Below are 26,269 nucleotides of genomic sequence, written 5' to 3' on the forward strand. Positions count from 1 at the left end.
GAGGGAGGCAGCATGTTTGGCCTTGCAGTAATAGGCCTTGGGTTACTGCTGTCTTCCTCTTGTGAGATTAGAGGAGGTCAGAACATGTGGCCTCCTTGCCGTTTTTACAGTTGGTGTCAGTTGGTGTCTGTTGCTGTCAAAGAGTTAGTACAAACTGAAGCCAATGAATGTGACTGGAAAAGCTATAAAGGAGATGAGGGCACTTGCCCATGAGCCGTCTCCCAGTTGGGAATAAGAACATGGGACAGTAAGAACATGGGACAGAAGCAGACTGAGTATTCCTGTAGATCTGGCGAGTGATTGTAAATCGACACACAAGGGGCTGGCAGGCGTTTGTTACAGGCTGACAAACCCAGAAGTGACCTACCTTCATTAGAACTGCACAGTCATCCATTTGGCACTGCCTGGAAAAGTCTACAGCTGCTGAAGTATATTTACACAGCTCTAAAGCGTCCAGCAAAAAATCTGAAAAAGAAAAATCACTACATTAATATTTCATATGTTTACAATAACCCCAACAATCTTTTAATAATGTCAGCATTTAAAATTCTAAAGGAGGACAGAAAGGTTTGCACGCAGCTTTCACCATTGTAGGTAACACAGTTCAACATTTTTCTTAAGCTTGGCTTGAAAGTAAAATCAGATATGGGGAGGCAAGGAATGTCACAGTCCTAGGAAAGTCAATACGGTTAACAGTCAGCAGCGACATTGTAAGCCCCCAAAAGAACACTGGTTATAACTGTCCTCTGTAAAGTGGAGATGCAATCTACCTTGTAGTTATTGTACTGCTCAACTGTAAGGAGATAGCACTTGGGAGACAGGTATGGAATGAACTGCACAATGTAAAACTTTCTATTACAATTCTTCTCACCTGGGCTACAGATGGTGGCAGCCTGGCAGGCTAAGTCATGGATCTCTGAAGGAAGATTTATTCCCGTGGGGACCACCATTGGGACATCATTCGCCAACATGTGACAAAGCTTCTGACATGTCAAAAACAGCAACCTCCCACTGTCAGCATTGCAGTGATACTTAAACAAATCTCTTTGGAGGAAAGAAGTGTCAAGAGTTAGAATACATACGTTGGGAGCAAACACCGTCGGCTTTTTTTAGATTAACATATAGCCATCATCATCGACACTTAAGATGTCTTTACAATGATTCCATGGCATGTAGTACACTTTATTTTTCAACTAATTTGGAGTACTGTCAAATGTCAAAGGATACAGGGACTGAAATTCAATGATTATGTTACTGTTATAGATTGATCTGTGTTCTTCAAAACGTGCACTGAAGTCTTAACCCCTGTACCTACAAATACGACCCTACTGGGAAACAGGAGTTTCTTTTCTTATGTTAATGAGACCATGCTGGAGTAGGGTGGGTCTTAAACCCAATCGCTTCCAGTGGTGTCCTATTGAAAAAAACCAGAATGGATGCAAACATACACACAGGAAAGACAGACTCCATGTGAGCATCTGTCTCTAAGTAAAGGAACACCATGGACCACTGGCAGATGGTAGAAACTAGAAGAGAAACCCTGAGAAAGAACTGACATATCCAAGACCCTGATTCACACTTCTATCTTCCTGCCTCGTGAGAAATACATTTCTGTTCTTTAAAGCCACTTCCTTGTGCTATTTCTTGTCATGGCAGCACTAGGTAACTGAAACAGGTACTTAGCTAGGCCGTATCAGCACCCTGCCTTCTATGCTACTACTTCCAACTTAGAGATTGAAAACAGGCTCTGAGGGCAAGAAACTTGAGGTGGAAGTCTTCCCTGACACCACCCTTGCTCTAGAAGAAAGAAATGAAGCATGTGCCAGCTGAAGGCAGGCTGTTCAGTGCAGGGACCTAGAACATCACCTGCATTTCTCCAGCGCCAGTTTGACCTTTCCATTGTTTAGGGCCCTCAGGGTCAGCTCTGCCTCCAGCTCTTGTTCTGACACCTGCAGCGCCAGCGCCTGTCTGTGCAGCTTTGGTGCTGAGTGCACTCTCTGTGTCCCAGTGGCCATGGGCTCTGGAGGGCTCCTGGGTTTGTGCTGAGCCTGGGCGACCTCATGGGCTTTCATGTGCTCTTCATGAAGATGTGCTATCAGGGAGCTACTGCCATAATCGTCGAATGGAAGGAAGACCTCAAAGTGTCCCTGCAGCAAAGGGAAGAAAGACCACATTACCAGTCTCCTCGCTTCAGCCACCGCTAAAAAGCATCGCTCTCTTTCCAATTTCTCTTTATCACCTCTCCCTCAAGGACTATTCCCCTTAAAGTAAGACTTTAAGGCCTTATTTTTTAAGCTATGAAAGTTACTCTATTTTTAAAAAGTTTGGAAAATACAAAAATAGCACTTTAATCAGGAGTTTCTCAACTTCAGCACTACTGACTTTTGGGGCCAGAGCATTCTTCTATGATGGGGGGGCTGGACATTTAGTACCGTCACTTACATATTGAACTCTGACTATGTTCTTGATAGTTCCTTTCATCATCTTCCATCAGCACTGTATGGCTGCGTGCATAATCTCATATATTACCTTCCCCACTAACATTATGCCGTATCCATTTTTCTCCGACCTCACAGAGACTTCCTAAATATTAATTTTAATGGTTGTGTATTCCTAATCTAAGGGGCTCTCATGGTATACTGGTTAAGGCACTTGGCTGCTAATCACAAGGTTGGCAGTTCAGACCCACTAGCTGCTCCACAGGAGGAAGATGAGGCAATCTACTTCCATAAAGATTTACAGCCTTGGAAACCCAATGGCGGTCACTATGAGTCAGAATTGACTTGATGGTAGTGGTTTTTTTTTTCTCTTTCCTTTTTGGGATTAACATAATCTGTGGTGGAGTCAGTATTTATAAAGTATTATAAACTTTTGAAAGCAATGCTTCTCCCCTAAAACTACTAGTGATCTTTCCCTGAAAAAGGTGCACTGTATATAAAGACTACTTTCCAGAGATAAATACAAGAACTCACTATTTATATTCACTACAGATATATCGATGGAGACCATTCCTTATATCTCACAGTACATAAAAGAGATGCCTTTCACGTTTCAATGTCAGGAGAACTATTTTATTGATTTCTGTTTATATGGTTGGCTCCTTCTTTATCTTATTAGAAACCTCAGAGCAAAAGTGAATTGTAAAGTACATAAATAGTAAAGCAAGAAATAAAATTTAAGAACACACACACACACACACACACACAAGCTTCTATAATGAGGGCTAGGGGTACAGTTCAAACCTATCCAGTGGCTAGAAAGGCCTGGCAATCTGCTCTCATAGAGATTACAGCTCAATCACAGAAGGACAAATATTGTAGTCACTATTGTAACAAGTCAAGAAAAGGAATATAAATGGAACGAAATTTTGTTGGTTACTAGGCTGAATAAATAAAATTAGTCTACAAAGGCTGCTTAAGGTAAGACCAAAACATTTTAAAATAAAGCATAAACTAGGATACAGTTTTAAAAAGAGAAGGAAAGCCAAGCAAATCTAACGGCCCTGAAGAACCAGTGCAGAACACTGTAAGGAGGCAGGATTGATTATCTGTGTGACCGGTCCAGTGATAACTTTCAATTCAGCTCAACATCCTTACCTGCAAGCTAGCCACAGCTTTAAACTGGCTTAAGACTTCCTCATATTCATCCCTCTTCGGCAGGTTGTCTATAATTAAAATTTTTGAAAAGTTACAGCAGATGTGCAAATTCCTTTATTACAAGAACTCTAATCAGCTGAAACTTTCATTAGATTTCCTGCTCTTATCTGAAGACTTTAGTAGTCCCTTTCAGATAATGAAAAAGAGAATTTAAGTACAAAGAAAAATTTAATTATTTTGTCTGAAGGCAGAAAAGAGACGTTCATGGGTTCAAGTGAAATGGCAATTACTTTTAAATAAACTGTAGCTCCTTTTTTCTCCCTAGCAGAGTCACATTCTTAATTGTTTGGTTTAAGCTCAAGTTTAAAGGTGTTTTCATTCCTTGATAAAAACCAACTGATACGTGAGAATAATGGGCAAGAAAAACAGGGTGTACTGAAACTCTTCCTGAAGCAAACGAGTAAATGTGAGGTTGTATTCATACTAGCGATTGAACGAGTAAGGCAAGGTGGGCTTTTCATGACATAAGACAGTAGCATCAATAAAGACAGAGCCAGGAAAACAGTGGGTACAGACGGGGGCTGCTTTGGATGTGTCCTTCCGAAAAAGGACTTTAGAAACAAAGTAAGACCAGGGAGTAGAGGGAGAAATTACCTTTCTGAATGTCGCACAGCATTTTTAGAATGTCTACTGAGGTCTTCGCTACAGATATTCGCCAGACCTTGTCCTAAAAAGAAAAGCACACAGTGAAATCAACTTTGCCTCTTGGCCTTTTCATGTGGAAGGAAACACATCAAAAGCACTCAATCAGAAAAATGGAATAAAAAATGCTGAAAAATGAGAAGCCCATGCTAAGGTGGGGTTGGACAGCAGAGAAATGGACATAAGCTAAACATTAAAACACAAGTACACACTCCTGGACACAGTCTTTAGAAATAAAATGGAAAGTACAAATATCCCAAATCACCTTTCAGCGACTCTATGACCAACAGGAAGCTATTCTTTTTTCACAGTTTATTTACTATTTGAAAAACACTGGGAAAAGTTGAGAAGAACTGAAGTTGTTTAGCCTAGAAAACAGAAGTCTAAGAAATCATTACTATCTTCAAGATTAAAACAGATTTAAAGTGGGGGGGTGGGGAAAAGAGACAACTTGGGTAAAATGCTTAGAAGAGTACTTGACATGTACAAGAGTTCACTGCAACAATACTCACAATTGCCAAAAGGCGGACACAACCCAAGTGTCCATCAACAGATGGTGCATAAACAGAATGTGCTTTAACCACATGCAGCCATAAAGAGAAATGAAATGCTGATACCTGTTATGACATGGGTGAACCCTGACAGCAGTATGCTCAGTGGTTTAAGTTAGTCACGAAGGACAATTATTACATGATTCCACTTCTATGAAATAGGGAAATGTACGTTGTTATTGTTGTTATGTGCCATCGAGTCGGACCCGACTCATAGCGACCCCTCCTTGGGTTTCCGAGGCGGTACCACTACTATGGAAGTAGATTGTCCAACCTTCTTTCCGAGGAGTGGCTGGTGGGTTTGAACTGCCAGCCATCTGGTTACCAGTCAAGTGCCTTAGGCACTATGCTACCAGAGACCAAAATTTATTAGTAGTTTCCAGAGTGGGAAGAAGGAGAAAAGGGGTATCAGTGCTTAGGGGCGCAGAGTTTCTATTAACAGTGGAGGAAAAATTTGGAAAAGGATAGTGGTGATGGTGGCACAACCTGGTAAATGTAATCAAGTCACTGAACCATACGAGTAAAAATGGCTGCACTGAAGAAGTTATGATAACTTCTTAGCCACAGCCAAACACCTGGAGCAAGCGAGTCTGGGCCTGCAGGCATAAGATCCTACACAAAAACACTGTTCTATATCCTACTTTGCTGAGTAGGAACTGGGGTTTTATAAGTTTGCAAGCAGCCATCTAAGATGCAAGTTTGTCTCTCCCTCGTCTACAGCAAAGAGGAGTGAAGAAAATCAAAGATTCATAGGAACAATTAGTCCAAAGGTCTAGTGGACCACAGGACCCTCAGCCAACGTGACCCTAACTTGGTTATCAGTGTCATGAAACAAGATGTATATGAACTGTTGAATGGAAAATGAATTTGTTCTCTAAATTCTTACCCAAATCACAATTTTTAAAAAAAAGATTGCATTGGCAAATGTTCTGTTATACAGACGTTTCTCTCTCTCTCTCACACACACACACACACACACACACACACACACACGTACTCAATAAATATTCTCACGGCAGGATGCAGTACAAGCTAGCAGTTAAGAACAGACTTGAGTTAGTTAAAGAGTCTGAGTTGGAATTCTGCTGTTTTCTAATAACCTTGGACAAAAACCAAAGAATCACACTCACTGCTATCAAGCCCATTCAGACTCCTAGTGACCCTCACTGGGTTTCCAAGGCTACAGATCTTTACAGAAGCAGACTGCCTCATCTCATCTTTCTTCTGTAGAGCAGCTGAGGTGTTTGAACCACCAACCTTTTGGTTATCAGCTAAATGCCTTAACCACTATACCACCAGAGCTCCTTAACCTTGGACAAGTAATTTAAATTTCAGTTTCTGAATTTCACCAAGGAACTAATGACAGAATTAAATGGCTAACTCATTTAAGGCATATTTAGCTGAACGCCTAATGCATCGCAGGAGCGTAATAAATATTACTGTTGGCGTCAGGTGCTGCCAAGCTGATTTTCAACTTAAAGTGATCCCATGTAATCAAGTAGAGCTGCCCCAGAGGGTTTTTGAGGTTGTAACTTCCTTAGATATTGTTAAAAACTCATTCCCCTAGAGGTTAAAAAAAATTATTGAAATGAACTGCTGAGAGAGACTGGGAGGTATCTATTGCTAAAGGTTTAAAAAAGCCAACTATCCAGGATAAATTATTTGATTCCTTATTCCTAAAGAAGAGCATCAGTTCTCCATGTTCTCAGGCTACGAAGATTTGCACTGGTTCTGTGCCCGACGGCACTGTTTGACGGCAATCGTTGTCCTGAGCAATGAGCAGTATCCTTAATGTCGCAGGGCACTACCGCAGCACCCTTTACATTTATTTACAGCTGTCCTTCACGAATCAACTCTTTCATGAGCCAACTCTTCTCTCTTACAACAATAGTGAAAAATCTACTATCTGACTGATGTGCACATTAAAGACGTACAACTGGCAGTAAGGAATGCCAAGGCGTGACGTGGGAGTAACACAGGATGTGATGGTTATGTGTCAACTTGGCTGGGCCATGATTCTCAGTGGATTGGCAGTTATTTACTCTATGATTGGGCAGTTACGTAATGATGTAGTCACCCTCCATTTTGTGACCTGATGTGCTTATCCTTCCTATTCACATAACACTGATTTTTCACATAACCTGGTCATTGGAACCTAACCACCTCTATAAATGAGGAGTGCGTGTACACTGACAGTTTATTTAATGAAATTCTCACCTCTTTAGAATCATCTGGTTCTTCCTGTAACGCCAAACGTGCCCATATGACCACTCGCTCGGCAGTTTTCTCAGCTTCAGCAGGCGGCAAAGACCTCAGTAGGAGGAGACATTCTTCACCCTACACAGTGTTTGGAAGGAAGAAAAACAATGGCATATCCAAAGGACTGTTATGACTTACCTCCTTCCTGTCAACCACTTGGAGGGGGATCTATATAGGAGATGCTGGATAGAGTGGGAGAACAATGTGGAACAAAACTCAAAATCATTAAAAAAAAAAAAAGGGACCAGGTATGCTGGTCTGATAGAGCCTGGTGAAACCCCTGAGACTATGGCCCCTAGCTGCCCTTCAGGTCTGGAATTGAACCCACTCCTGTGGCTTCCAGCCAAACAAAAGACAGACATATGACCTGAACATTTATATTAGGTAGATATACTCCTTGGAGAGATCAATTACGGGAGAATAGAAGGGCTGTGTATACACAGGGAGACAGCTCAGGGGGCAGGAGTGTATGGGAGCGAAGGATATGGGGAAGAGATGGCTATGGGGAGGACATGACAGGGGAGATGTTACATTGTGGGAAATTGCAGTCAACGTCATGAGCCAAGATGTATGTGAGCTGCTGTATGGAAAGTGAATTTGCTCTGTCAACTTTCATCCAAATCACAATAAAAACTTAAAAAAAAAAGGACTTACCTCTTTCTTTTCTACTTAAAAATGAAAAGACATCAATGTGAAAATTAGATTCTAGTCTAAATTTTTTAAGACTCTAAAAATTGTTTTTGATGGCAGCAAACATTTGGATAAAAGTAAATTGCAATCCAACATAGTGAAGAGTAAGGCGCTCTGGTGGTGTAGCGCCTAAGACATTTGACTGCTAACCAGAAGGTTGGGAGTTCAAACCCACTAGCCACTCTGTGGAAGGAAAACTGGGCAATCTAATTCTGTAAAGATTTACCGCCTCAGAAACCGAAATGGGATTGCTATGAGTTGGGACTGACTCGATGGCAGTGAGTTTGGTTTTTTGGTTTTATAGTGAAGAGCAGCTTAAGTTTTAGGTGGGCCTACGGCTACAGCTTTTCATAAAAATGGACACCTGGGCACCACTGCTTAAGGGGCACTGAGTTTCTGTGAATAGCAGGCAGGATAATTTAGAAAAGAATAGTTTGTGCATCTCGTACTGAAAATAATCAGTGTCACTAAATTCTATGAGTAAAAACTATTACACTGGCAAATGTTTTGTTATATATATATTTACCCCAGTAAGAAACTACATAAAATAAAGATGCTTAAAAATACAAAAAACCCACACCTTATGCTGGAATCAAGGTGTCATACAACAGATATGAAACATGAGTCTCAGTTTTGTTAACTACCAGCGACTATGAAAATCCATCAGTTATGCACAAAAGTACTTTTAAAGAATTGACAGACATGGAAAAAAGTGTCTGATCTAACACTCAAGCATTTGCATCTTAGTACAACTTTATTACATGCACATCTGTTTGGAAAATGTGGTCATTCTGAGTTTTCAAGGATTTGGGAAACAAAGAAACCATCTGAAGGAATAATGCAAGTTCTACACACCTGGTCTCTATCAATCATGTCGATTATCCGCAGAGTGTAGATCTCATCATCAGACAGCATATATGCTTGGGCCACCTTCAAAGCGTCCTCTAGAGAGGAGGAGACATCCTGCTTCAGAATGTACCTGACCACCCTCTGAAACAGCAACAGCAGAGACATTTTCCCGGGTTAGGAAATCGCTCAGAGAATCCAGAAACCACTTGCTCATAAGAGCAAAGAAACCTTCAAAGCAGAGTAATGCCTTAAGAAACTAAACTGTATCAAAAAGGAAAACCCAAATTGTGTCCTAAGTTTAAGAATAGTCCTGTTTTCTTTGTTTTTTAGCTTCTTAATTCAATTTGTGGTCCTTACAGCTTAAAAACAACTGAACACCCTAGTAACATACTATCTAACAAAAGAAGAGTTGGGGAGAATCCAGCTTTATTACCCTCTAGAACATAAAATGCTTGTGAAACCTGCCATGATGACGTGAAAATGGCATGAAGGGGAAAAGACGCGTCAACTCTAATACCTACCATGATTTCCTTGTTTAAGAGATTCAGCTCCCTTATGCCATAGCCTCTTAAAAGTTTCTTCATCTCCATTAGTTTGTAACTTTCCTGTAATAACTTGACTCTAAAAGTAAATTGAATTATTTTGACATCAATTGACCCTTTTGTGAAATACTACAGAACAAAGTAAATAATTTGCCACCACAAATGAGTATCAACTGAACATACCCAACACACATAACTCAATAACCCAAACCCACTGCCATCGAGTCAATTCTGACTCACAGTGATCCCAGAGGACAGAGTAGAACTGCCCCACAGTGTTTCCCAGGCTGTATATCTTTACCGAAGCAAACTGCCTCCCACAGAGCTGCTAGTGGGTTTGAAATGCAGACCTTTTTTAGCAGGTAAATGCCTTAATCAATGCATGACCAGAGCTCCCTCTAACACACACACACACACACAGATTGTTTGGAAGACTCATCTTACTTGGGATGGTCCATTTCTAAATGCTGCTTCACCAGCTGCTCTACAGCAGCACTCCAGGGAACCACCGCCGCGTACATGATCTTAAGGACAGCATCAAATATGAGCTACAGAGACACATACATTGACAAGAATGGCCCCGGTTTCAATCTCACGTAAATTAATGGCACTGTCTAATCTACGGCAGAGTTTTGCTGGAAAATATTTCATCTTCTGTCTGCAAAGGCACATATTTCTTCTAATTCTCACTCATAAAGAGCAAGTTCATTATTTCAAAAAGTTAAGAAAAGCATGCTCACAGCTAAAAGCTAAGTCACGTAGCTTTATTACTTTCTACAGATTCTAGAGTCTAAGTGTATGAACATATTTTTCACGATTTTATTCCTATTTTATTATGGTGACTAATAACAGTGTCAAGTCAAAATAAAGGTGTATTACAATACATGGAAATGTCTCCAGGTTTGTATAACCACAAAAAGCCTAGCAAGATATGCACCCAACTGTTCGTGGTGGCTCAAGGGTAGGAACAGGAGAACTTCTTTATTTTCCAGAATTAAAGAGAATCACAGGTAGTTTCTATTTTTTATTTCTTTCTCATATTACACAATTTTTTCTTAATGAACACAGGTTGCCTTTGTGATCAGACAAAAAGTTAAGAATTATGCTAATGGAGAAGGACTAGTTCAGAAAAGGAAGGTGTGAGTGGCTGGCTGTACAACTCAAAGAATGTCACAGTGTCAGTGAATTGTACGTGTAGAAACTAGTGAGCTGGTGTGTGTTCTGCTGCCTATATTAACAACAACAACAAACAAAATAAATTAAAGAAAAAAAACTTTAAGAAAGGTTCAGAGCTCAAACGAGAGACTTAAGTGGTCATGCTTTACTTACATCTGTGTCAGACAAACAGCCTATCACTGCCATGGCTTTTGCTTCCCATGCAGTTTCAAAGAGTGACGCAGACTTTGAGCTACACCTCTCCAATAAATCCTAAGAAAGGATACATATATATATATATTTAAAAAAAAAAAAAATTAATTACAACTGAAAAAAACAAACACACATATTGAGAGACAGGTAGGTAGGCAGATAGACAGCCTTTAGGGACATGTGAAAAACAAAGCAATTCTAATGGTCATGAAGGTTGGACAATGATCAAAGAATGCAAAATTGTCAAAACGCCATCCTTCAGTTTTACACAGTACAGAAATCTTAAAAAGGAATTATTCTTTTTTTTAATTTTTTTTTTTTTAATTAGGATTTGGGTGAAGATTTACAGAGTAAATTCACTTTTCATACAGCAGTTCACATATACTTTGTCTCATGTCATTGACCAAAATTTACAATGCAGCAGCTCCCCTCCCACTTCCTCCCCATAGTTACCTCCTCCCAGTGTCCATCCCTTCATACTCTTCGAGAGGCCCATTGTCTGCCAACCCTGTATATGATCTTGGATACACTCTCCATTTAGACATACATAATTGTTTAGCTTGTTCACCCATCTCTTCGTCCCTATACCCATGTTTGCTTTCATTGACAACTCAGTATTGTATTTACAAAGGGGTTCATATTTGTTGTTTGTACTGCCCATGTAACTCTCTCTGTCTTTCTCATCCTCAATGCTGCCATATTGGTCACTCACATTTGGTACATTGCCCTTCTCTTCAACCCAAATCAATATTTATCTCTATCTATCTAACAGCATTCCCTCCCCTTCCCTCCCACCCCTGGTAACCAACAAAGAAAATGTCCTCCAATATATAAACCTTTAAAAAGGAATTATTCTTGAAGGATCTAGAAATAAAATTATTCCCACTCACTGATGTGAACAAAAAATAATTGCTAATGTTTATGAAGGAGCTCTGGTAGCATAGTGCCTAAGGCACTTGACTGCTAACCAGAAGGCTGGCGGTTCAAACCCACCAGCCACTCCTCGGAAGGAAGGTTGGGCAATCCTACTTCCGTAGTGATACTGCCTCGGAAACCCAAGGAGGGGTCGCTATGAGTCGGGGGCGACTCGACGGCAAATAACAACATAACAACAACGTTTATGGAGCTCATACTCCTATTTATCTCACAATAACCCTTTAGAGAAAGCACTAATATCCCCATCTTATAGATGAGGCTTTCAAAGTTTAAATAATTTGCTCAACATTACCAACCAATTGGAAGCATTAAGCCACATTCCCACCCAATATAATCGGCTTCATAAACCCTAATGGTACCATGTGACATTGCTTGAAGAGTTAAACATTAATAATAATAAAATAATTAATACAATGACACTTGCATAAATCCAAGAAATACAACTGTATTGAGAGAAAAACTTACCTCTATGTACAGGAGGAGAAGTTCTTCCTCTTGTAGGTCATGTTCTCTCATGTAAACTCTGATAAACTTCTCTAAGGTGGACGGGATCAGCTCTGGGGCCAACACTTTATCAAACATCCGGAAGACTATGGTGGTCGTACTCTCCTGAATGCCAGAAGAAACACTGAGTGAATGCAGACGCTGGCCACACCGGAATATAGTAAACAAAGTAGTTGCCAGGAAGTTTGGGCTTTCACCTTCTCAAAATCAGACAGGGCCAGTTTGCAGTTGTATTTCCTGTGCAAAGTGATCAGCTCTTGCAAGTTATTTACCAAAGTCCTTAACTGGCATACTTCCTCTGTGTTTTGATAATCCTTCTAAAATGAAAGTATTAAAGTTGTTTAGGATATGAGACCCAATGGTCAACAGTGACTTTAAAACAAAGATGAGAAGGTAAGGAGGCAGGGAAACTAGACTAAAGGAAATAAAACAACCAAACAGAAATAAGGAAATGCTCACACACTGTGAAGAATGTAACCAGTATCACTGAATGACTTTTGTATAAATTATTGAATAGGAACCTAAACTGCTGTATAAACCTTCACTCAAAACACAATAAAATGTTACTTTAAAAAAAAAAAACATGTAATGGATAGCCTTTGAAAACTAATCCTGATAGATTATTAAGTCTTGTTGTTTCAGAGGAATTGTGAAACACTGCTAATGCAGAAAATATCAGTTATACTACTTAGAAGGATGATTATATACTGCTTTTGGTTACCCCAATAGGAAAATACAACACAGTCAAATAGGCTGCGGTTATAAGAAAGATCAAAAATGAAAGGAGAAAAATTTTTTCTTGTTGATTTGAAAAGTATACAATAAAAGAAAGGAACATAAAAATAGAAAATCTATAAATGGATATATTTTCAAACATTTTTTCTTGATATACACGTAGACAAGTCTTTAAACTTAAATAGAATATTTAATCACTAAAACTTCACTTTGCACATCGTACCCAGGAAATCCAATGCCAAGATGACACCAATCCCAAGTCCTCTGGTTTTTCTACTGTAAAAAATACCTCTGCCAGTTGAAGTCCATTTTCTGGCCAGTTTGCCTTTAAAAAATATCAGAGACCATTAAAAACCACATTTTATGCAGTCGGGGATGTACAGACTTTCTTTTCAGTGCTACTTATACTGATATTACCTTATCAGTTAGTTCAAGGTTCCTGGCTGCTTGCTCCAGCCACTTGGCAAGAATGCTCTGAAAAAGATTCAGCATTTGAAAATAAAATACTCAGTAGATAATAACAGAAATTATTAAAAGCCCCATAATAATCTTTTAAGACAGACCTTTAAAAGAATTCACTGGTTCAATGTGACTTAATCTTCAAGTATCTCATGTAAAAAGATACCACTGAATCATAAAGAGTGGACATACTCAAAGCAACTCACCAGCCCTTCCGGTACAATCTTTTGCACAAATGGAATCACATCATTTTTAAGCCACGGACAAAGGTTTTGCAAAGAGACGGGAGTAGAGATTGAGTTGAGCAAGCTCTCAAGCATGTTCACATTGAATCTGTTTTCAAAGTTGGCCTAAATCATACAGAGTGAGAAATTAAGGTTTATCCAACAAATTTAAACCAAGTGACAGTCTCTCAAAAGATCTATGAGGAAGTAATTTCGAGAAAAAGCTTACTGATTTAGTAATGACCTCTAACGGTGACTTATTCTATGATTCAAGACAGGAGACAAATTCCATAATTGCAATAACCTTATGGCTACAAGTGTCAAGTAAGAAGTGACACAGCAGAGGAGCTGACAAAGATGTCATTCTAAGAACAATTTAACAGGAGGTGGCAGTGTAACTCCTAACCAACAATGTATCCACTAATGGTGTCACACCAAGGTACTACTTTTGGAGACTGAAGTTACATGCCAGCAGATCGAGAGGGCAATCCTCGACCACAATCCGAGCTGTAGGAGGTGCATCCTCCTCACTGCTAATTTATTACAAAGCCCTACAACGTATTGCTTAATACAATGCTGCCGTTTGAACAAAGTTTGGGAGTTAATTCAGCCCTTAATGAAGAGTTAAAATAAGGTACTATCGTATCTCTATAATACTTCTCCTGATTTTATATCCACGAAGGACAATTTTCTCTGGGCACATTTTATGAAACAATCTGAAATGAGTCCATGATCCAGTCACACTTATCACCACCTGTTGGTCCCAACACTGATTCAGTCACTTATTTCAGGAGCAGAGTATATTACCCGATGTCTCAGCCAAAGGTATTGTGCACACACAAGGTTTCCTTCTCTTAGTTGTAAAAAAATATCCTTAAGGTCATCTTCATTTTTCAGAAATTCAATCCAAGAACTACCACTGTGAGGTTTAAGAAAAAAAAAATTAACGTTATACCTTACAAGGAGTATCAAGATGTCTTTTAAAGAGTTCTTCTTTTTGCTCTTTTACTTAGCAAGTTATAAAGCAAAACACACAGTTTCAAAGAGGTCAGAGTAAAAAGTTAGGTTCCTTATTATCCAGACTCAACGACTCCACTAAGGAGCCCTGGTAGCACAGTGGTTAAGTGTTCAGGTGGTTCAAACTCACTAGCCATTCCACAGGAGAAAGATGTTTCCATAAAGATTACAGCCTTGTAAACCCTATGGGGTAGTTCTACTCGGACCTATAGGGTCACTATAGGTCAACTTGATAGGCAACAGGTCAGGACTCCAGTCATCCTCCCGAGAGGCCACAGCTCTTCTCGGAAGTCCTTCCTGAGCTAAACACTACATATACAAGCAACCAAGTTTGAAATTAATGAGAATTTTCCATATATACCATTGTGTACTTCAATAAAAATTAACCTTTCATTATCGTGAAGCTCGTACAAATTAGCAGACATAAATGACAAGGTTTTAGGGATTCCTGTCTCATGTGGATTACACTCCACAGCATGGATTTACTGTACTGTATTTAACTAGTCTCCCAGAGGTCATTTCTAGTCTCTTCCTATAACTAACTATGCTGTAATCATCGTTCAGTTCTGACTGAAGCTCAGACAGGTAACGTGCTCTTCCTTAACATGCATGAAAACAAAACTAAACCTCCCGAAATCTGTATCCTGATTAAATGATAACATAAAAGAAGTACTTCTTTAAAGTCAGGAACAAGAAAAGAAATATAAGAAAATTTATATATAATCTTAAGAACGGTTAATTCCTTTCCAAATAAACATAAAATACAAAAATTTCTCAATTTTTTTCTTGTGTCCAAAATATGCCAATAACAAAATCAAAAGACAAATGTCAAACTAGGGGAAAAATTCAAAATACTGACAAAGGGTTTATAAAAACCAAATTAAAAGAAAAATAAGTAAGAGAAATAACTGTATTTTACACAAATAACATGCACCTTCACTGCTCCCTCTCTCTCTCCCAGGTATTTCTGTATATGCACTATGCTAATTTTCTTTTTACAGCAATATGTAAAAAAAGTTGGCATATCAGCCATTATGAAAACACCTCTCAGGGGATAGAGGCAGCTGGCAGACAATGTGTTGTCTAAATAAAAAATATGAGTATGGACAAAGGATATAGAGGAAAACAATGGGCTTTCATCTAAAGAATAAGTATCTTAGTCAAAACTAAGTATCGAAAATCAAAACAATATGGTTCTAGTGTTTTGTTTGATACCTTTTATCACATATCAGCTTAGCAAAACACAAAAACATTAGAGTGGCAGTGAGTGAATGAGAAAACAGGCACTCTCCCACATTGTCTATGGGAACGGATACATTTGGAGGACAAATTTAATGCATGGACCTTTTGCCTTAGCCATTTTACTTCCAGAAATTGATCCTATACATACATGTACAAGTGTACAAAAAACATGAGTGCTTATAAATATAAAACGTACTTACCTTAAAGATAGGACGAGTCTATTATCAGGATGAATTAATGACAAAGGACAGGGAACCATTAGAAGGGACCATGGGAGGACAACCATAAGCAAATGCGCACAGGTCCATGTGATGCCGGCATACCTCACTCTATCACACCTCGCAGATAACTGGGTGTATTATGAATCGAAGGTCTGTGACAACACAGTGTCAAGCAAGGCCACTGGCACCATTTTTCCAACAGCATGTGCTCACTTCATGTCTGTGTGTCCCATTCTGGTCACTCACAATACTTCAAACTTTTTCATCATGCTATTTCACACTCAATAGACTACAATGTAGAATGAACATGAATTTTAAATGCACTGGGAAACCAAAAAATTTGGGTGAGTCGCTTTATCACAAGATTCACTTTATAGTGGTGTTCTGGAATTGAACCCTCAAAATCTCCAAGGTGTGCCTATAGAAATGATAGCTAAGACACTTAAGCCAGTCATTTGTCAGAAAAGATGTGTTTTGTGATTCAAACTCCCAAAGACACAAATTCATTCAAAGAAATCCTCCTTTATGTCACTCAGAACTTAAATCTAATTCATATTCTAATAACTGAAAATGACAGAGAAATGTACAAACCTAAATTTTTCTGGTCCAAAAGCCCCATAAAAAGTAGTCAACTTCGCGTGAGCCCTTAGCACCTAAGAGAACAGAACAAAAGTGTTATAATCTGAACATGGTGGGCAACAACAGCAAAATAAAAACATAAAAGATAGCATTCTGCTTCACAAGTCTTGTGGAAAATATCACTGTATCCTTTATTTCAGATCAATTGCCACACACATAACTGCCCTCAGCATGAAATTGACAACTGGGAATAATGAAAGCATTTCCAGCCATACTCAGTGCAATAAAACTGTGAGAGAGGAAGGCATCTGAAGTCTATGAAGATGACCTTGAAAACCAAGCCATTTCCCCACTGATTTATACATGGTCTGGCAAAACTGAGCTAGGCTACACCAAACAATTACTTTCAGGTAAGAATTACACACACACATGTATACTGGCCACCATCAAATTCACCATCACAGTTTATACATTTATTTGAAGCTGAACAGGTACCAGATGCAATGCAAAATGGATGGTGAGAATTATGTTACTTGACTTCAAAACAACCCTGTAAGTACTATTACTATTCCCATTTCACGGATAAGGAAAGTGATGTATTAAGATGATAACTTCTCTTGAAAATACGCAGACCTAACTTGCATGGAAAAAAAACACACTGTGAAGGTATCAAAAAACAAACCCACAGCCATGGAGTTAATTCCAACTCACAGCAACCCTATAGGATAGACTAGAACTGCTGCCCAGAGTTTCCAAGACTGCAATCTTTATGGAAGCAGATTGCCCCACCTTCTTCCCACAGAACAGCTGGTGAGATCCATCCATTGACCTTTTGCTTAGCAGCTGAACATTTTAACCAGTCTGCCACCAGGGCTCCTCTGTGAAGGTACACTGGTCCCAAATTAACCCACAAATGTAATGTAATTACCTCTTTTAAGCCCTCAGAATAGGCAGGAACAGTTTTATCTTCTTTCTTCAAAAGCTAAGATGAGCAATAAAGAATAGTTAGAATGTTTTCCACAAATGGAGATAGACCTTCTGTGAGTATTTCTTTATGAAAAAAAAAATCTTTAAAATTGAAGTTGCCTTTAATTCTGAAACAAACAGTGAACAATAAACAAATGCTATAACATTTTTAATTGCATTTCATGGAAACACCCCATTGCATTTTGCCCATACCTTGGCTTTAAGGATTAGAACTAGCAATGCCACTCATAGGTCATTATAATAGAACAGAGAACAGCAAAAATGTATGTTAAACAAGGTCTGTGACATAAAAAGAATTCATTTTTCTGGAAATGACTGTGTTTGCGTAAGACTGAGTAACATCTACAAACATTGTAAAGACTTACCCTTGTTTTGGCGTAATTGAGCATTTCCTGGGTCGTTTCATAGGTTATCCACTGAGCCTTCAAGCAGTAATTCACCACAAATTCATCGTCCTGTTTCACAAACACCAGACATGGTAAGACACTCCAGGGCTAATGACATCCATCTGAATACTCTCTGTTCTGTGATGTGGAAAACTTGCCTGGATTTTATGGAGATTCTCTTTAGCTTCACTTACAAGTGTTTGCCATACACTCTGCTCACCAGTATCCACAGAACACAAAGCTAGCTTCTCCAGTATATCATTGGATTTCACCTTGTAAACAAGCTGCAACAAAATGTACCAAATCAAGCCACGTGAGGCACAGAAACACCTGAGGATGACGTCTCAATTCCAAATAGCACATTGGCTGAGAGGGACCTTATAGAAAGGGGCGGATTCTCATGTGCTCCAGGAATAAGTTTTCAAGACTTTAACAGATAAATGAAAGAGAATCCAGATGATTAAGCGTTACAGAAACCATTTCCACTGAGTCAAGCAACATACCACATGCTTTATATGACTTCAGAGAAGGAAACACTTACACCTCATTTTAGCTAACACCATCCTCACTAATTAGTCAAGTCCTCTCTGTCCCTCCAGTGACTTGTTATAAAACCTCACCAACTCTTCCTGCTATGTGCCACTCTTCTCAGACCCTCTTTTGTACCTCTCCACTTGAGAGTACCAGTTCAGGTGTCCCTCAGAAAGCTGCTTAGTCTCCCAACTGTTGTTCACACTCTAGACTTGACCATTTCCAAACGACTCTCCATCTTTTTCAAATGACAAACTTCCTGCTTGAAATCTGCAGCAGCCCCTTACTACGTTCAGAATAAAATCTGGACGCACTGCCGCTGCGGGATGAGGAACTTGGTTTGGTCTTTTGACTCCAGTTTCTGAAAAGAACCCAAGCAATCAAGACGCCTTTGTTTCTCAAAGTAGCTGGGCAAGGAGGGGACAACCTCAGAAAGGGAAGGAGCTGAATGCAGGCACGCACATTCCTTGATTGGCTCAATCCTAACTATGCATTAAGCCCAAGTCATGAATATACAGAGGTCCCAAGACTAGGGGCCCTGGAGTGGGCGTGGCATGTCCCTGGGGACCACGGAAGTCGCATGCAGGGATCTCTCCAGATCTTGCCTAATGCATCTCTTTACTTATATCCTTTCTGGTCATAATAGATGAGTAACGGTAAGTATAGGTCATAGTCTCCATGGATTTTGTGAGCTGATATAGAGAATTAATGAAACCACAGGAGCAATGAGCCGCCAAGGGTTAGCAGTACAGAGTCGATTTGTGTAGAGCCAGCTCTGGGTGGCTGGTGACGGAGAAAGGCTGCTGGGGCAGTGGATAAAGGACAGTGCTTGTGACCTAGTCCCAGGGGACGAGAGAGAAAGACAGAGAAGAGAGAGGAAGGCTGGCTTATCTGCAGTGCAGGGAGTCCTGCAGATTCCTGGGCCTACTGCTGCTCCCCGATGGCCTGGCCTCAGGTGGCCAGCGATGTTTTGGCCCAGCTCAGGATAGCCAGGGCTGAGGTCTGATCTAACTGGGTGGTTAGGATCAGAGAAGAGAGAAAAGAATCGGAATGGAAGTGGCTGGCAATAAGGTGTGGAGATGTGGGAAGGTGAGGCCTGGATCCATTTCCAGATGGGAACTAGAGTCATGCCAATCCTCGCCACACTGTTAGTTGCTCCTTTTAACTGTGAGCATCCTCTCGCAGTTACTGAGGAGGGTGGGATACAGGTGGGGTTTGCCCACCTCGTCCCTTTCACAGTGTAGTTTGGAGCACTGTTCACAGAGCGATGCATACAAACCCTGCCTCCTACTTCTCCATCATCATCACTGTCTGCTCCTCTGCCCATATAACCTACACCGTAGTCCCATCTACTCACTAGGAGTTTCTGGAAGCATCCTAAGCCTCTCTGCCTACTCAGGACGTTCTTATACCCAGAATCTCCTTGTCTCTGCCCACTATCAGAAACATCATCGAAACCTGACATGAAAGCCTCCTCCTGAATGCACCTTTCCTCCCACTACGGATCACTCTCTCCTTTGAATCCCTGCTGCGTACTTTGTGCATATATTAATTACAGGCCCTATCACACTAAATTTCAATTATGCTACACACGGCCACCTCCCCAGCCTCCAGTTCAATGCAGGAATGAATACATGAGGGACTACCTCGACATCCAGTCCAAACTGAATGGCAAAGCTCTCGGCTTCAGCAAATCTGTGCTTGTGGAGTAACCGACTTAATCTGATAAATTGGAAAAAAAATGCCAATGAAATGTTTAATAATCAGGTGATTCAGGTTTTTCACTAAGGGCTAAGGCTTAAGAGAAAAGAAGTCACCTGTTTTCTGGTAAAGCTTCCGTAAGACATCGAAGTACTAACACAGAGGCTGAGTCTTCAGATAGTCTGGAAAAAAGTTTTCACTATAAATGCACTCGTCATTTAATGTTCCTCAGTGAAGTCTGGCATGGCAGTTACTTAACAACTTATCTAGTAAAACAAACATGACCTACTTGGGATCGTTTTCGCAAATTCCCTCCAGAAGATATATGGTATCCTACAACAATAACAAAAACATGATTAAAACTTAAATATAAAACCAATTCCTTTCATAGTTAAAACAATTAACAACTGATTCAGGCAAGAAGTATCCATCATTAGATTCTGAACAACTGGATAAAAACCTGTTGAGGGAAAAAGATATTCTTATAGTTTCAAAATGTCATCCTCCAGACTACTTTTTAATGACAAATGTGAAAACGTGTATTTGCTGTGGAGGAATCTGGCAGAACTGCCTTCAGATTTAACCTCCCCAGAAGCAGCACAAACGGCCATCACGAGACCCTTCGTGAGGTGCAGCTGGGACACAGCACGGCCTGTGCAGTGTTCATATCAGAAAAGCGTCCCATGAACGTAATTAGGATGAAGCTACTGGACAAATGCAGAGTAGAGGGACATGCGCTGAAACAACAGGCTCACACTCTTCCAAAATGTCAATGTCTTAAAACACACACACAGAGAAGACTAACTGCGCTAGATTAACGTAGACTACAGTGACATGAAGAAGCACTGGTGGCACAATCTTTACATGCTCGGCCGCTGACAGAAAGGTGGGCAACTCAAATTTCACCAGCAGCTCCATGGAGGAAGACACTTGGTGATCTGTTCCCGCAAAGCCTAGGAAACCCTGTGGGGCAGTCCTACCATCTTATAGGGTCGTTATTAACTGGACTTGACTCAACAGCACAAAACAGTGGTGACATAACAACTACATGCAATGTGATCCTTGATTGCATCCTGGATCGGGAATAAAACAGCTTTCAAGTAATTGGCTGGTACATTTTATAATACTTGTGCATTCACATTAACTCATCTGATTGTGATTACAACGGTGAAGGAATGCCCTTTTTCTCAGGGATACCTACTGAAGTATTTAGGGGTGACATGATGTGATGCGTGCAAGTAATTCTTAAAAGGTACCACGAAAATATGTGTCTGTGTGTATGAAAAGAGAGGAAGCAAATGTTGCAAGGTTATTTTTTATTTAAGATCAGAATTAAAACATAAACAAAGCAGTGCCCCCTGAACTGATTTTTAGTCTATATTCCCAGTAGAGACACAAGGAAGCTGAAGAAGCAGATGACTGATGTTCATTTAATCTATTTCCTTTTTTTTTTTTTAATATGAAGACTGACCTTGGACAAGTGTGTTTCAGGACTCTCTGGGAACGATAAACAGTTATCGACTTGAACTCTGTCCAGATATTCCACCAGGTTTCAGTCACGCTTAGCTTAGTTAATGTTTTTCGTTATGTGTTTTTTAAATATGCAGAAACTTACTGTGCTAATTCCAGTTTGGACCAGTGAAGAAACACTAGATACTTCCAAAGAATACAGTATTTCCATTGTGGGTAATGTATAAACAGTGAGATTTTTCATCTAGGAAAAACAGCAAAGCAGTTAATTTAGAACGTCATCAGAAACCCACTAGTACCCAACAGCACTTCACCATCAGGGGCACATATTTGCACTTGTGGCAAAGTTAAATGCAAAAATACCATTTTCTAATAGATATCTATTACTGTATGATCTAAATGTTGCAGATAAAATTATGGCTATCCTACCTTCCAAAAGTGTTGACTAAAAAACCCATTATCCAAAGCTCATTATACAACCTGTATTTAAGGTAAATGTTGATTACCAAGTGCCAGCACTATATAAACACTGATAAACAAATTTTAAAAAAAAAATTTTTATTGTGATTTGGGTGCAAGTTTACAGAGAAAATTCATCTTCCATATACAGCAGTTCTGGTAGCATAGTGCCTAAGGCACTTGACTGCTAACCAGAAGGCTGGAGGTTCAAACCCACCAGCCACTCCTCGGAAGGAAGATGGGGCAAATCTACTTCCGTAGTGATACTGCCTCAGAAACCCAAGGAGGGGTCACTATGAGTCAGGTCTGACTCGACAACACATAACAACAACATACAGCAGCTCACATACACCTTGTCTCATGACATTGACTTCAATTTCCCACAGTGCAACAGCTCCCCTCCCACTTCCTCCCCATAGTTACCTTTTCCCTATGTCCTTCCCTCCACGCACTCCTGCCCCCAGACCTGTCTCCCCGTGCACATACAGCCCTTTTAGTTTCCCATGACTGATCTCTCCAAGGAGTGTATCTACCTAATGCAAATGTTCAGGTCATATGTCTCTTTTGTTTGGCTGAAAGCCACAGGAATGGGTTCAGTTCCAGACCTGAAGGGCAGCTAGGGGTCATAGTCTCAGGGGTTCCACCAGGCTGTATCAGACCAGCAAACCTGGTCCCTTTTTTTGTTATGATTTTGAGTTGATAAACACTTTTTTTATGGACCTTTTTGATTCTTGAAACGCCCTGCCTACAATGTGGAGCACAGAGTCCAAAGTGTATTAGTGGTTACCAGGACAGGTGTGAGGGAGGAACAGGGAGTTCTTGCTCCAGGGGTACTACGTTTCTTTTCAGAGTGATGAAAAAATTCCCAAATAAACAGTGCTGATGCTAGCAGACTAGGATGAACATAACCAATGTCACTACTGTACACGTAACAATGGTTGAAGCAGGAAATGTTTTGTTATATACATTCTACCACAATAAAACTTTTAAATATTAAAAAAAAATTTTTTGAACATACACCCAAGATTTATATCCATTTTTTGAAAAAGGTGAAAAAAATATCCTTGCAGGATTTCTCATTTGTCAAGCACCTGGGTAAACAAACACTGACATGCTGTCTACTTTATATCTCCTTAGGAATTAGTTAATGCTGAAAGCTCTGGTGGCATAGTGCCTAAGGCATTTGACGGCTAACCAGAAGGCTGGCGGTTCAAACGCCCCCGGTTACTCCTCGGAAGAAAGACTGGGCAATCTCCTTCTATAGAGATACTGCCTCGGAAACCCAAGGAGGGGTCACTATGAGTCAGATGTGATTCAACGGCAGCAAGTTTTTTTTTTTTTTTTTTTCTCTACATCATACGGGCAACCATAAAATAAAATCTGCCAATACCTTCTTATTAGCAGTAGTTGTCAGAGCCACTAGTTTGAGATTTGTGATCCCTTGCCTAAAAGAGAAAAGAAGCTTCAAGTAAATCCAGTACATTTTGCCAAGTGCTAGATGTAAGTGAAGTCAGTGTGACATCCCTGCATAAGAGTTAAACTTGATTTACACAGGAAACAGTAAACTCTATTTCTGTACGTTTATGACCCAGATAGACACTCTACTTCTGACACAATTGTCTGGAAGTTCATATTGCCAAATTCTCAGCAAATCTGCTGAACAATTACTAGTTTTGACTCTGTCAGACTACTCACAGTATTAGTTAGAACTCAGCACATAATGAACAATCTGGACAATCTGGACACACACAGCCAAGAAACCTGGTGTAATAGCAATGATGACTGGAGTCAGAATGTACCACGTGACTGACGAGGGTGACTCAGCCTCTGTAGTGAGAAGGAACTCTTCAATGTGGAGATAGGGCCAGTTCCATACGGGAGTGAGAGTGTAAATATCCCATAAGCTCAGCACGTTCTATAAAAGAGACACAGATCTCATTCGTACATCTTCTTCATGATTAAAAAATGTACATTTCAGGATATATATATATATATATATATATATATATATGTATGTATTTTTATATGTATACAGAAATACAGTACAATACATGAGACAGTATCTATCCATGGCCCCCACACACACCAAGTTCTTGTCTGTAAATGTGACCACATTTTCATCAGGAAACATAATAATCAAGTGAAAACATTTAAGGAGGAATATCATAAACATACTTGTGTATCAAGGACAAAAAGCAGATTGTCTATGAGCTGGAACTTCTTTGCACCTACAAAAGAGAATGCGAGAAGTCCAAAGATTGTACTTCAGTATCATACACGGCCACCTTTAAATAGCAAACTGACAAAATTGATGGAAGGCAGAACTACTATTAAACAAAAAGTTCCTACTCTCAAAAAAAAAGTTCACACTCTTGTTGACTTCTGCCTCTATTTTGTTTATTGTCTTTTCAGGTGATCACTAAAATGTAAAACAAACGAAAGCCACTGCCATGGAGTTGATGCCAACTCACAGTACCTGTAGAGAACAGAGTAGAACTGCCCCATAGGGTTTCCAAGCCTGTATTCATGGAAGCCGACTGCCTCATCTTTCTCCCACAGAATGGCTGGCAGATTGACCTTTTGATTCGCAGCGGAGCACTTTCATTTCTGTGCCACTAGGGATCCTATTAAAATGTAAAACCTCCCAAAATTAAGAATAACAACTGCAATATGCCAAGATCAATCACCTATCAGTGGACAATTATCAACCTAATCTGGCTTGTGTTAAAGTGATACAGTAAAATGTCTCATATGCCAGACTCAGTAGACTGACATGAAAATTAAGTCACTAGCATTGGACTGCTAACCAGAAAGTTGGCAGTTCAAACCCACTAGCAGCTCTACAGAAGGAAGATGAGGCAATCCACTTCCATAAAGATTTATCACCTTAGAAACCCAATGGGGGTCACTATGAGTAGGAACTGACTCAATGGCAATGAGTTTGGTTTCCTTTTTCTTTCTTTTAGTAACAGAAAAGTTTTGTTAATTTTTCAGTATTTAGGAAATTATTTTTAATATATAAAAATTACATACATAAAAATAATATATATATCATTATATAATAAGCCCTGGTGGAGCAGTGGTTAAATGCTTGGCTGTAAACCAAAAGGTCAACGGTTCAAACCCACCAGCCACTCTGGTAAACTGAGTCAAATTTGACCGGATGGCAACAGGTTATATATACTAGGTCATGTGTAATAAATTTTACATAAAATAAAGATTACTTTACCTTTAATAATCTCTGAGTCAATAAGATTCTTAACAACCATCCCTTTCTTGGAAGAATCTGGTACCCATTTTGTGAAGGCACAATTACCAGTTCCCTAGAAAAGTAAAAACAGTGCACCAAGTGCAAATTCGGTTCTCAGAACTGAACCGTCTGCAGAGTAAAACCATCAGAGTTCTACACATGACTCACTTAAAAACAGTATTATATATTAAGTCCAACTAACTTTTTTTATTTTTATTTGTTTCTTTCACCCAAGTTAATGTGCATCTACCCTCTAGTTAGTGGTTAACCCTTCCTTCCCAGCCACCCTGATAGCCATCAAAGCCCAACTAGCTTTATATCCTACTTTCACTCTTAGTTTGTTCTCAACAGAAAATGACAACATTGAGCTGTTGTTATTGGTTGTAATGTGAATACCTTTTTTCCTTAAATTTTATTGTATTGTTGAGAATATACAAAGCCCAACATAGACCACAGGCAGGATCGACACATACGATTCAGTGACACTAATTACGTTCTTCGAGTTGCACAACCCTCCTTTTCTGAGTTGTTTCTCCCTCACTGACATAAACTCATGGCTCCCTAAGGTTCTCATCTAATCTTTCGAGTTGCCATTGTCAATTTGATCCCATATACATAGTTCTGTCCTACATTTTCCCCCTTTCAATCAGGAGTCATCTATGAAATCTTGGATAAAAATGTTCAGTAATGGTAGCCAGGCACCATCCATTCTGATCTCATAGTAAAGGAGGCAGCGGTTCATGGAGGCAATTAGTTGCACATTCTATATCCTCCTCCTATTCCCCACTTCATCCTGTTGTTCCAGGTGAATAGAGACCAACTTTTGTGCCTTGGATGGCCCCTTACAAGCTTTTAAAACCAAAGGCAGAACACAACAAGTTAGGAAGTAGAACAGAAGCAGTAAATACATTATTAAGCCAATTAACTGGGATGTCTCATGAAACCATGACTCTAAATCTCCAAACCAAGGAATCAAATTCCATGAGGCGTCTGGTTGTACGTAAGGAGCTT

General features: G+C 39.8%; 1 protein-coding gene across 1 annotated transcript in view; it reads right to left on the reverse strand.

Moving 5' to 3' along the window:
- KNTC1 (kinetochore associated 1) overlaps positions 1 to 26,269 on the reverse strand; it is a 78,041-nt gene that overhangs the window by 43,315 nt on the left and 8,457 nt on the right. The window contains exons 8-35 of the mRNA XM_007938135.2: positions 25,238 to 25,331; positions 24,184 to 24,236; positions 23,808 to 23,923; positions 23,399 to 23,453; positions 21,695 to 21,793; positions 20,369 to 20,412; positions 20,196 to 20,261; positions 20,025 to 20,100; positions 18,006 to 18,131; positions 17,827 to 17,916; positions 17,403 to 17,456; positions 16,487 to 16,548; positions 14,223 to 14,334; positions 13,398 to 13,541; positions 13,150 to 13,206; positions 12,956 to 13,057; positions 12,195 to 12,314; positions 11,959 to 12,102; positions 10,519 to 10,617; positions 9,634 to 9,737; positions 9,169 to 9,268; positions 8,654 to 8,788; positions 7,067 to 7,186; positions 4,251 to 4,323; positions 3,597 to 3,664; positions 1,867 to 2,147; positions 872 to 1,044; positions 368 to 465 (exon numbers count right to left, since the gene is read on the reverse strand). Of these exons, the coding sequence (XP_007936326.1) occupies positions 368 to 465; positions 872 to 1,044; positions 1,867 to 2,147; positions 3,597 to 3,664; positions 4,251 to 4,323; positions 7,067 to 7,186; positions 8,654 to 8,788; positions 9,169 to 9,268; positions 9,634 to 9,737; positions 10,519 to 10,617; positions 11,959 to 12,102; positions 12,195 to 12,314; positions 12,956 to 13,057; positions 13,150 to 13,206; positions 13,398 to 13,541; positions 14,223 to 14,334; positions 16,487 to 16,548; positions 17,403 to 17,456; positions 17,827 to 17,916; positions 18,006 to 18,131; positions 20,025 to 20,100; positions 20,196 to 20,261; positions 20,369 to 20,412; positions 21,695 to 21,793; positions 23,399 to 23,453; positions 23,808 to 23,923; positions 24,184 to 24,236; positions 25,238 to 25,331 (2,865 nt within the window). The remainder of the gene's footprint in view (positions 1 to 367; positions 466 to 871; positions 1,045 to 1,866; positions 2,148 to 3,596; positions 3,665 to 4,250; positions 4,324 to 7,066; positions 7,187 to 8,653; positions 8,789 to 9,168; positions 9,269 to 9,633; positions 9,738 to 10,518; positions 10,618 to 11,958; positions 12,103 to 12,194; positions 12,315 to 12,955; positions 13,058 to 13,149; positions 13,207 to 13,397; positions 13,542 to 14,222; positions 14,335 to 16,486; positions 16,549 to 17,402; positions 17,457 to 17,826; positions 17,917 to 18,005; positions 18,132 to 20,024; positions 20,101 to 20,195; positions 20,262 to 20,368; positions 20,413 to 21,694; positions 21,794 to 23,398; positions 23,454 to 23,807; positions 23,924 to 24,183; positions 24,237 to 25,237; positions 25,332 to 26,269) is intronic.

The sequence above is a fragment of the Orycteropus afer genome, unplaced genomic scaffold, assembly GCF_000298275.1.
Source record: "Orycteropus afer afer isolate SDZICR_OR568_19922 unplaced genomic scaffold, OryAfe1.0 scaffold00048, whole genome shotgun sequence".
Lineage (NCBI taxonomy): Eukaryota > Metazoa > Chordata > Mammalia > Tubulidentata > Orycteropodidae > Orycteropus > Orycteropus afer.